The sequence below is a fragment of the Symphalangus syndactylus genome, chromosome 8, assembly GCF_028878055.3.
Source record: "Symphalangus syndactylus isolate Jambi chromosome 8, NHGRI_mSymSyn1-v2.1_pri, whole genome shotgun sequence".
In the NCBI taxonomy this organism is placed as follows: Eukaryota; Metazoa; Chordata; class Mammalia; order Primates; family Hylobatidae; genus Symphalangus; species Symphalangus syndactylus.
This window is the reverse complement of record NC_072430.2, coordinates 114,535,801-114,548,273: the sequence shown is the minus strand read 5'-3', so window position 1 is coordinate 114,548,273 and position 12,473 is coordinate 114,535,801. Positions and strand designations below refer to the sequence as shown.

Genomic DNA, 12,473 nt, shown 5'->3' with positions numbered 1-12,473 from the left:
TTTTTCTAGTCTTCCCCAACTTTTTTTTAATAGTTATTCCTTTCAAACTCCAGGTAACAGTATTCCTGAGAATACATCTTGTGACAGTTTTATGCACATACATATAGATACTTTAGCCATTACACATAAACATTGAACACATTACATTCAACACATTTAAGGGCACCTTAAATGGAACAGATGCACACATCTGCAAAATTTCGGTAGTCCCAGTATGAAAACATTCCTACTCTATAAGGCCCTGTTTCTCAGAGTAGAGGCTTTTTTGCAAGATACAACATTGCTTAGCTTATAGAAAGTTTCTAATAGACTTCACACACAAGAGTGAAGGAGTCAGGCTAAAAGGCAGACAGACCAGCATAATCATGTTCAGAACAGCCCAATACTTTTTAAATACATATAAAGGTATTTATGATTCTTGTTGGATATTTAACAATCTTCTTTGACTTCTTTGCTATTTAAATATTTCATACAATTATACATAGATAATTTGAAGAAACTGGAACAAAGCACACACATATAGAGAGACGCACAATAGCCCAGACACTTGTAATTACCAAACATAAGGCCTCTAATGCTAATTTAGCAGCATAATTTTTAACAAGTGAAATATATCAGCTTGGAATCATATAACCACTTAACATTTATATTCCTGCACTTGAGAATTATTTCAGCATTAACTGTAAATAACATGAAAATATTGTAAAACATAAAAGAGGTCATTTACTGCCTCAATTTTCTGAATTGTTAGATTTGAAATTTTTAGTTTTGTTCTTTTATCTTTAACTCATGGATATCTTTCATTCTCTTAGTGAATAGGACCATAACCCCAAATTATATTTGAAATTATAAACCACAGTATAAAGTATGCCTATTTAATAAGCAAGTCTAACAAAAAATAATTTTCCTTTATGATTAAGGTGGGTTTAGTAGGTATCCTCTTTATATACGTATACATTTCACAGCCAACACACTCAAAGTTTAAGCATACAGAATGTGTTTTAAATTCATTGCAGGGTAATCAAAGTCTATATTTAACTTCATCTTGAGGACTACAACACATACACACACACACGCACACACACATACACCACCGTACCAATTTAAGTATGTATATGAGTTTGTATATGCTTAGTTGTTAGGTAACAGTTTTCTTTTTTTTTTGAGACGGAGTCTCGCTCTGTCGCCCAGGCTAGAGTGCAGTGGCGCGATCTCGGCTCACTGCAAGCTCCGCCTCCCGGGTTCACGCCATTCTCCTGCCTCAGCCTCTCCGAGTAGCTGGGACTACAGGCGCCCGCCACCGCGCCCGGCTAATTTTTTGTATTTTTAGTAGAGACGGGGTTTCACCGTGGTCTCGATCTCCTGACCTCGTGATCCGCCCGCCTCGGCCTCCCAAAGTGCTGGGATTACAAGCGTGAGCCACCGCGCCCGGCCGTAGGTAACAGTTTTCTAATGTAAACTGTTAAAATTTTGAAATTCAATTGTGAACCACATGATGCACAGCCCTATTATAGGATCAGTAACACACTAGATGTTGGCCTCACAAGCCTTGTAAGTGTTACACTTTTCTTGAAGTAACTGAACTTCAAGTTAAAGGCCTATTTGTAAAATATATAAACTGGAGGTGTCTATGAAGAAATTGCTTACTTTACACGTTTTTCCTTATAAACTTAGATGTTCCAAGTATCATAAGAATATTGTTTCTATTAGGAAAATGTTATTTTATTAAACCGATTCTAACAACACTAACCTTAATATCTGAAAATATGGCCTCCAGGGCAGGCACAGGATACTATAAGGAAAAGTATTACTAATCACATTTTCCCATATCTTCTAATCTTGGTATTGATGTAGTCAGGGCCAGGAATAGGAATACCATCTCTTTTAAGTGATTATATTTACATTTAGTTTTTATAATTGTATAGGCTGTTTAGGTTCTTAATTCAGAATTATTTCTGATTATTTCTAGAATATTCTCTAATATTCTAATGTGACAGATTATGAAATGGGATGATCTTATGCCATCTGCATTTTGATTTACAACATGCAATGAAAATGGTAGTTGAAAAATAAGTATCTAAAAGTGACAGCTCTCTATATAGTATTTTTTTCTTCTTCTAAATGGCTGTATTGTTAATCAAAACAAAAATGGCTGCAGGCATATTTGTTATTTAGTCTCCCCAAAGTAATATTTTTCCCATTAATTATTTTTTAATGTAAATTGCTACTTGTATAGCCAACCTGAATTGATATTTTTTAAACTATAAAAATAAATATTTGCATGAGATGTATAATGTGAGTAATCTCAAAAAATTGCATTCTATTTTTAGATCATATCATTTGTTAATATTTCTATGAAAGCAGCACTGAATAGTATATATTTTTAACTGCTGAAGGCTTCTTGAATCATAAACAATGTGCAGTGAAATGGCTCTTTCCCCTTATTCCTCCCTGGTTTTATGATTTTCACACAACTAAATCCTTTTAGCCATTGACTTTTAAGATGTTTATGAAACATCATGTGTATTGGCAGCAAAACCTATTCAGATTTGTGCCACCCATTAGAAGTAAAGTGCTATTTTGTAATTAATCTTTTTCAAGCAAAAGTATTGAACTTGTAGTAGAGAGATCACTTTCATGTCTTCTCCATACCTGCAGAGCTTACAAGATACAGAATTAAACATGAGACTCATCTAATACTGCATCCGTTTTCCCCAGCTCAGTGGGAGTAAAGGTGAACTGGCTAGATAGTAGCGGGTTCTCCATGCCATTTTCCTCACTGATGTGAAGGACAGTGTCTCCATGCTGTAGGAGGCTGGATGTCTCGAGGCCTGTGAAGTCATCAGGGTCAGAGAGTTGGGTAGAGAGTGGACTGTGTGCAGTAGCACCTTGTGCTTCTGTGTCCTCCTTCTTTTCTCCTTCTTTAGTGGGGAAGTTCTCACTCTGTGATCAAAAGGATCATAACATTATGGAAAGATAGGATGGGTACCAGAGAAGAACATCAAAAAATGTTGTTGTCTAGTGGTAACTGGAAAAGGAATCAGATGGCTTGTCCCAGTTCCAGACTTTGTTATAGGTAGGACCTTACGTAGGCCTTTCCAACTTTCTAACCCTCAGTTTTTGAACCTGTAACATGAACACAATTTTTTGTCTTGCTTATCTTGTAGACTGTGAGGATCAAATGAGATAATAATGCTTAGTGTTAAAATGTTTTTTAACCATTAAAGACTATACAAATGTATACAGTAACATTGCCCTTTAGTTTTCCTTAAATACCACATGAGAAGAATCTGAAACTCTAAGAATTCATTTATAAAAATGAAAAGAAAAAATATACCAAAACAAGAAAAATATCAGCAGGAAGAATAGCAAAACAATGAGGAAAAGGATCAAAACAAAAAGTTCCTTTCATCTCATAGGACATAGAGGTTCTATATTTAGAGGCTTTATCTAAACTGGTAACTTAATTTTTTTAAACTGAACTATCTTTCAGCTATCCTTTATCTGAATGCTTGGAAACACAAGTGCTTTGGATTCTGATTTTGGAATATTTGCATTATATACTTACCTGGTTGAGCATTCTTAATCCAAAAATCTGAAATCCAAATGCTCCAATAAGCATTTTCTTTGAGCATGAACTTTGAATATTACATCAGCACTTAAAAAGTTTCAAATTTTTCTGAAAAAAAGTTTCAGATTTTTGTATTAGGGATGCTCAACCTGTATAAACCTGTTTTAAAGAGCTGTTTTAGCTGCAAAGTATTTTCTCTTAGGTTTTTCATAAGTAAAAATAGCAAGGCTTTTCTTGGTCCTTCTTAAGTAGTTATATGCCTGGCTATACTTTATATAGATTTTTCTCTTTCATGATGGCAAGAGTAGTATCTGTTTGGATAACAAAGCATTGCAGACCTGGACTTAACTATATGGAATAAATGTGCATACCCAAGTGGCTGCTAGAAGTAAGTACACAGGGAGCAAGCCTTGCCTGTTTCTCTAGTGCCCTCACCTGCTTGGGAGACAGGCTGTGGAGATCCGCAACAACTATGGCGGGAGAAGATGTGAGGACTGGTTCGTCCATTGCTTCTGGTTTCCTAGAAGGGCCTGGGCTGCAGCCCTGTAGTTGGCCTGTTGCAGGAAGCGCATCTGTTGGGGCAGCTGCTGGCTCTGGCTGAGCCTCAATGAAGGTCACAGATCGTTTCTGATCTGCTGCAGGTAGAGGTGAAACAGTAAATTGGGGAGGAGTTGGTGGAAACGGACCGTCAATGCTTAATAGTTGGTTTTAACCAGTGTCTCCTGGGGATTTTTTAAAATAAAAACACTGCTGGTTTATTAATAAATGAGAGCATGTTTGAACATTTTGTGCATGTTTGATTTTATCTTCTTACAAAGAGTAAGACTTAGGTAGAAAAGTAATTTTCACATAAATGGCCTAAAATAACATTTGTATAGAATATTAATTGAAGTTGATCATTCCTCATAACAACTGCCAACAGGACTTAAAAGTCCCTATTATTCATCATAGCTTTACCTTCAGTGAGACATATAGCAAACTCAGTTCTTGGCTTCAGTAAAGAAACCACATCCTTTTATAGTCAATTTCCCAGTATTAGTGGTTTACCTTGGGCTCTTCCATTTTTTCTAGGTTCATGGGGATAGAGACAAGGACTGGGGAAGGCAAGAAGAAAAAAAGACACTACAGTTTTCCGGGAAACTCCTTCCCTTATGTTAGCACCTCCCCAAAGGTGTGCTTATTTCCATCAGCTTGGTTTTTGTAAGCCTTCCTGGCTGAGCTGCATGGCATCATGTCAGTGGTATAGTCAGAAGGGACACAGGAGGCCTCACCAGACGGCTTCGTTTTAGGTTGAATGCTCCTGCGAGTGGTTGACAGCCGAGCCCCTTGGCGATTTCTGGGTTCATTCTGAGTTTTCTGACGTGATAGTAGAGGACGTCTTAGCTAAAGAGAATAGGCAGAATAAAACTTGCAAGAGGGTCTAACTGCTTAGGAGGAAATCGTTTCTTTATATGTTTCTGTGGATTCTTATGGTTGTTCCTTACATTTATAGCTGATAAATTTATTTCTGCATATTTAACTATAAGTATTTTCTTCTGACATTCCCTTTAGCTAGTTCATCTCCCAATTATTAGTCCTTTATATATGCCAAGAGCATTGACTAACATAATTTAGATCATAAACTTGAGAATTTCAGTAATTTTAGGATGCAAAGTGAATAACTATTGCTTACTGATCAACCTGTGCTCATTTAAAACTTATAGCTGAACATATGCTTTCAAAGGGGAGGTTTAGAACTCATGGACACAGGAAGGGGAACATCACACTCCGGGGACTGTTGTGGGGTGGGGGGAGCGGGGAGGGACAGCATTAGGAGATATACCTAATGCTAAATGACGAGTTAATGGGTGCAGGAAATCAACATGGCACATGTATACATATGTTAACAAACCTGCACATTGTGCACATGTATCCTAAAACCTAAAGTATAATAATAAAATAAAAAAAGAAAAAAAAACAAAAAAAAAACAAAAAAAAACAAAAGGGAGGTTTATTTTCAAAACCTGAGATGCTGGCCAAGTGCCTGGTACCTGAATCAATAATGGGAAGTTCCTATGGAAGCAACAGTGATAAGTTGCTTTCAGACTTTTATTTAGAAAGTAATGTAAAAGAACTCCGCCTAAGGAAATCTCTAAAGACGATCTTCAGTTTGCTTTAAATAATCTTGAAATGAGAAAGGACTTCTTTTTCTTTGCCTTTATGCAGAAACAGGCCTTAAATCAACTGTATAACAAATCTTCCTCTATCAGTAAGTTTGGCTGGTAAAGAAGGTTTCTGGGTAAGGAACAAATAGAATTATAGCCCCACTTACTTTACCACATAATCAGCTTTGCTAATAAGAAAATTCAGAGCTAAAATAGAAGATCAAAACATTCGGCTTGCCTAAGTACTTACCACGTTTTAAAGTTGCTCTGTGCTGCTTATTTTAGGTAGGGTGAATGCAAAATATAAACTTTAAAAAAAAACATTGTTTTATTTATTTAGTTAGTTTTTTAGAGACAGAGTCTTACTATGTTGCCCAGGCTGGACTCTAACTCCTGGGCTCAAGCAATCCTCCCACATCAGCCTCCCCAGTAGCTGGGATTCCGGGCACATCCAGCAGCAAAATATCTTAATATACATGGGCATGAAAAATCACACAGAGCTTCCAATTCGTAGGATGGTTCTCTTGCGCTTTAAGGGTCTACTTACCTGCCTCAGGCCCCTCTTCCTCCCCAGTGGCTGCTGAACGAGGAGGTTCTGTTGACCAGGTTCACTCTGTATACTTGCCACCCTGCCAAGCATCAACAGTGTTAGTGTACCCCGGAGAGAGTACAGGAGACCGTCCTCTGGTGGGTGTTAGCCAAAATCACTTGTATGATACAGTCACTTCAAAGATACTATTATCTTTGAAGGATGGTTGAGAGAGTCCCTGGGATGGGTGTTTTCAAATGTTTGGGAGGGAGAACAAGGCCTTGTAGCCCGAAGCTGCCAAAATTGAGATTCTGTTTTCAATCACTGATGCCGTATCTATCATTCAGAAAACATTGGTTTGATCACACCTCTGGTTTGGAAGCCACCAAAAGGTATAAGATGTCATATTCTAATCTCAATTTTTTTTTTCCAAGGGGAAGGGAAACGGTGGTGACAAACAAACACAAACAACTCTATCACGTGGATGAGAACATCTTTTTAAAATTTCAATTTAAATGAAAATAAGATGGACAAATATCGAACACATCAGACACAGAATTTATTTGGGTGAAGGGGCACATTCAACACGTTTGCAGCCTGAAGTCTCTGTGACTACTGAGTAAACAAATGTTTTTTTAAAAATGGTTTTAGATTTAAAAGGCTGGCAAAGTATAGCTATAGTTAAGCTATCATTACAACTCAGGAGCTTTAAAATTGAGTAACTGCACTGAAACATACCATGCAGTTGATAAAAGCAACAACCTGCTCCCCCCAAATTTACTGTGTATGTGTGTCTTTTGTATGCAAAAAATGACTGGAAATAGTTGCTATTTTAGTTTTGGGTGAAGCTGAAAACACTGGCATGGGCCCATGGTCCTTTTTCATTCTGCATGCATGTATAAAAGGTATTTATAATGGGAGTGGGGGGTGAAGAAAAGAAGTATCCTGTGCCCCAGAGAATATTACAATTCTGTGGATGATGCCAATGTGATTATTTGGTTAATGGTTAATTAATTTGTGCTTTGCCTTTGCAAAAGGAGAGTCATCTACAGATAGTTCTTAAGAGAATAATATTCCACAGAGGAATCCAGAGTCAGCAACTGCCAGGGAAAAGAAAGACTGTATCTGTTCATTTCCATTTTTTAAATAAAGAGCTACTTAAATACCCAGCTGCAGTAGGAGAGAAATTGGTGGTGAGGCAGGCAATCAGATGTTTCCCCTTTTGTGTTAATAATTGGTTAATCATCACAAAGTTGACATAGTCACATTTGTCATTTTTTAAAAGTCTTACATTTCCACTAAAAAGTCAATGTGATTCCAAATAGGGTTTATCACCGTTTTTATGAAATAAGGGTGTAATTATACCATTTGGGGTTCACATTAACGAAATTCACAAAGAGTACCAAAACAGGTGCTTTTTAAACTTTCTTGTTCTCCTGAATGTCAACTTCAAAAATATCCATGTGCATTATCCTTATACATATATAATCTTGAAACAGATGTGACCTTTCCATGAAGATAGAAAATTAACCCAAAGGAACAATGCAATAAATTCTGATAAGCAATCCAGACTATGTTGCTGGCATGTTTGAAATGACATCTCCTTATTAATTATACATGTTAACATGTCTGTTAAGTTGGAAAGAGTATTCAATAACCATATGCACAAAAGTAGAAACAAGTTTCTCCTAATACTAAGCAAAGCTTTCATTGGAATGGATTTTTCATTGACATCTAAATGTTACCTCAGTTCCCTTGGCCATTAAGAGGAGGTTAATACTTACCAACTACCTCCCATTAAGGTAGAGAAAAGAAGTTAGTTGATGTACAATGGTTTGAACATGAAAAGTGATGTACATAGCATGCTCTCTTGTTTTACATTTGATATTGTAATGAGTTTATTGCTTCTAGAATACTAAAAGGAAGCAGGTAATAAAATGTTTTGAAAATAATAGGGCAGAGAAAATGAAATCGAGGCAGTCCACTTGTCTCATTTTTATTCAGGAATCTGTGATTGTGAGAAAAAATGGTGTAAGAAAAGAAAAGAAATTCATGTTACTCAGGGAGTGTTAAATGTCAAAACATAATGGTAATTTCATGATGATTATTCCAAGAGAGGATCATAAGCATCGAAATTTTCTCTATGGATAGAGAGGCTTATAACTAAGAGATATATCAAGTTTATAGCTTTAGTATTTAGCTGTTCTGTAAATGATATAGCATTTCATCATGGAATGCACCCATCAAAGATGAAATTACAAAATATATCCTTGGAAATATCCCGGCTTATAAATTATACTCGCTCTAAAAATGTGATTGCTAACATGTTTATATTTGGAATATTGAAGGCTGGCTTAACTCCGTACAGTTTGGAATAAGCAGCCAAAAAAGTTCACAATGATAATTTATACAGAACATGTTTCTTTTTCTGGGGTCTATATCAAATTGAAGTTACATATGAAAAGTTTCAATTTAGCTTCTCTCCACATCATGTAATATTTCAGTCATCTGCAGGATTTGTGATTTATGACTATAAAATGTGCAGTACTAGAATGAACCAGGAGAAGACTAAGGGGTTTTCACTAAGCACCTCTCTATATTATGTCCAGTTTTTATTTAAATTTTTTGAAACAGTCCCATCATAGTCCCTACCTACTACAACTGCAGTAATCAAAATTATTTTTCTCTTTAGGGAAATGCTATGTTATATTTGATAGTCATATTTTAAAATATTAGATTGTATTTTGTGGTCACAAAATATCATACTCCAATAGACAACTGAATCCTTTCACATAAGTGAAATGTATATTTCATGCTCTGAAAAGTTGAGACTATTTGTCGAGATATGTCAGAGTAGTGGGACAACATCTTAAAACTGTCCAACAGAGAAAACTGGTTTTCTAATTTTTTTTTTTTTTGAGACAGAGTCTTGCTCTGTTGCCCAGGCTGGAGTGAAGTGGCACTATCTTGGCTCACTGAATCCTCCACCTCCTGCATTCAAGCAATTCTCATGCCTCAGCCTCCTAAGAATCTGAGATTACAGATATGTGCCACCACACCTGACTAATTTTTTTTTTTTTGGTATTTTTAGTAGAGACAGGGTTTCACCATGTTGCCCAGGCTGGTCTCAAACTCCTGGCCTCAAGCAATCTGCCTGCCTCAGCCTCCCAAAGTGGTGGAATTACAGGCATGAGCCATGGTACCCAGTCAGGTTTCCTAAAATTTTTAATCTTGGGAATGAGATATGGCTGATTTCCATAGTTTTGGCCAAGCAATAAGGTGGAACAATAAGGATATAAGCAAATAAAGGTTTCTAAATTGAAGCTAACATCTTACAATATATTTAGGAGTAAATAATCTCATATTTTTGAGTCAATGAAAAATATCACTATGGTAAACCATATAATCTAGGTCTTAGAGAAGTAAATGCAACTGGGGCTCAGCAGAACTGGTGTGACCCATATTATCTACAAAAACCAAAAGCATATTTTTTGAAATGCAAGGAAGTAATTTATAAGCTAGGGAAATTTAGAGAATGTTAGGAAGACAATTCTGACATAGATGACCTCTTCTCTCCTATATCAGTATAATGGCCTGGATTGCAGTATATAAATATGTATGCATCTCCTAATGAAATAGATACCTAATACTATGGAGGCATATCGTGCATAAAGGATATATTTTATAAAGTATATCTTTTATGCACTATATACACTTTATCCTTTATAAAGGATGCACTTTATAAATAAGGTATAAAGGATAGGTAAACAAGGGCCATTCAATAATGCAATAAAAATTCATATCGCTCATTTCAAAATTACAAAAAAATTATAAATTGAATTATATTTCCTATAAATTAAAAATTTAAGTAGAAGCACTAGGTGAGACCAGCACATGGAAAAGTGAATTCATATTTTCATTGCTTTTATCTGTGCTTTTGGTTTCAATTTTAATATCATTTAGAGAAATTTACAGGTGGCACAAAAGACATGAAGCATCATCATTTACCCTGAGTGATTGCCTTGTGATAGGAATGCATGAAGCTAGCACTTCACGGGAGCGATAAGGCATCTGTAGAGAGCAGGGAAATACGCAGTAGACTAAATCCTACTTCCCCTTTTCTCAATAAAAGATTATTGTTTAAAATTTACTTAACCTCAACAACATCTGAGAAACTGTATCTTAAGTGCCACATAATTTAGAGATTACAGGCTAAAATCACATTGAAAGGAGGAATAATCTGGATCTTAGATATCCCGTGAGAACTGATTTAGCAATGGCAAAGTAGATATCTGTGTATCACAACACATTTTCTTAGTCGTTAATTCTCAGCTACTTAAAAAAGTTTTTTATTTTTTGGTATTTTGAGAGTACTTGCCAAGTTTTTATGCTTTGAAAGTGTGTATAATCATGAGATGGGTTCCACTATATAGGTTATTTTTCTTTCTTTTCACCTAGACTATATAGTCTTGTTCAAACATTTTTATTTTTCACTGTGATTAAAAGTATCCTTGCAAATTCAAGTAGCATTATAATCTTTTTTTAAAAAAATTAGAGTTGACTGTCAATTTCTGCCTTTCAAAATGTTCTAACATGTCCAACCAGAATCTAATTCTTTGGTGTAAACATCTGGCCATAAGTTCTTGAATAGCCTCTGTATGTCTCTATTCTTCCGGAGAGAAAACATGTCCACAGATATGTGTGTGTGTTTCACGGTAGAGACAGAGAAGGAACATCTACAATGAATTTCTTTATCTCTAAGAGCAACAGTCTCTAGAGAAGAGAATTCTCCCATGGAATATGATTTCAGCTTATTAATTTCCAATACAAAGAATCTTTTCTGCAGAGCATAGTGTTTCTAATAGGCTATTTCTGGGGATGAATCTAAAAGAAACCAGTTAGCACATTTTAAAAAAAATCCTAGAAGTAATTTTCTATAGGTATGGCCAATTTTTATTGATTTCCACCTATTCATCAGGTTATCTTGGTCTCTTCCTCATTTAGCCCACTCCATCCAACTTACCCCTTTTGTCTAAAACAAATGTCCTTTCAAAAGGAAACTCTCATGCAAGTTTGGTAAAATGTTGTAAGAGGGTGGGAACAGCAGAGTTTATTATTTTCCCTTAGATATCTTCGTGATATTCTCTAAGCTTTAAGGCGAGATTTTCATTAGGACTACTTTGGGTGTATTTTAGGTCCTCAGTGTTGGAGTGTATGCCAAGTGTTATTACCTGGTTAATGCCTTACTACTTCAGGATTTTAAGAGTCTGCAGCTTAAAGGAAGTTCATGCCAAAAATAAGAAAGTCTGGAAACTAAATATAAAAAGTATATATCCTATTTTGTAAACCAACCTCCTAGTAAATGCCAAAAGTTCCTCTCCTCCAAAGAGAACTTGGTGACATGATGTAGTTCAAGAGATACAATTTGCAGGGTATGGCAAAGGTGGATGTGCTACTGGTTGGTAGAAAGCGTCTGTGCTATTAGAATTATTTCAGAAGCCAAAGTGAATGCCTCATCTTCCCATTTCTTAATGACCACAACTGGGTGTGGGTGACTCACACCCAGAACTAAAACACAGTGGTCACAGAAACAACGGATCAACAGCAGTTGATCTAAGACAGTCATCAAAGTACTACCATGACTGACTAATTCAGTTATAGACAAATCAATAGCTTCGGCTCTGAACCAGTCTCACCTACCAAAAACTCTGTGTATATTTCCATTGACACTGGAACCAGGACACACTGAATTGGTTTAGAAAACTACAGATAGGTCCTTTGAACCCTGAGCCTACCAGAGGGGGCCAAATACTTGGGAGAGTTCATAAAAATAAACTCAAACTCCTGCCTTCTCTCACCAATCCTTACTCATCAAGAGTAGAATTTGGCCTAATTAGAAAAGCTCCAGCACAAAGCTAGCTAAGTGGAAGTCTGATTTAATACTCTCTACTCTCAGTAGGCCACTGAAATTGTCTTCTAATCAAGGTTCCCATCACACATGTAATTTTAAACATTAAATACCTGCTTTCTTTGAAAGCAATGAACACTCTGCTAGACTTGGTTCAGATCTCTTCCAACACCGTGAATAAAGGGAAGCCCTCTTGAGGACTGTTTTGTTTCTCAACTTCCTCCTTGCCCCCAAAGCTCCTGCTAATGGAATTAAGTCTGCACTCTGCAGCACTTCCACATTTACCACCAATAAGAGACTGATCTGTCAAGGCGAGGGCTG

At 36.2% G+C, this 12,473-nt stretch overlaps 1 protein-coding gene across 14 annotated transcripts in view; it reads right to left on the bottom strand.

Moving 5' to 3' along the window:
* Positions 1 to 1,564: 1,564 nt before the first annotated feature.
* Positions 1,565 to 12,473, bottom strand: part of UNC80 (unc-80 homolog, NALCN channel complex subunit) — a 228,521-nt gene continuing 217,612 nt past the window's right edge. For 13 of the 14 annotated variants that reach the window (XM_055290458.2, XM_055290465.2, XM_055290466.2 and 10 more), the window contains 4 exons: positions 6,263 to 6,344; positions 4,843 to 4,954; positions 4,007 to 4,206; positions 1,565 to 2,943 (listed from right to left, as the gene is read on the bottom strand). In XM_055290458.2, the coding sequence (XP_055146433.1) occupies positions 2,677 to 2,943; positions 4,007 to 4,206; positions 4,843 to 4,954; positions 6,263 to 6,344 (661 nt within the window). In that variant the 3' untranslated portion in view covers positions 1,565 to 2,676. The remainder of the gene's footprint in view (positions 2,944 to 4,006; positions 4,207 to 4,842; positions 4,955 to 6,262; positions 6,345 to 12,473) is intronic. The other variant, XM_063645667.1, reaches the window with a different exon arrangement.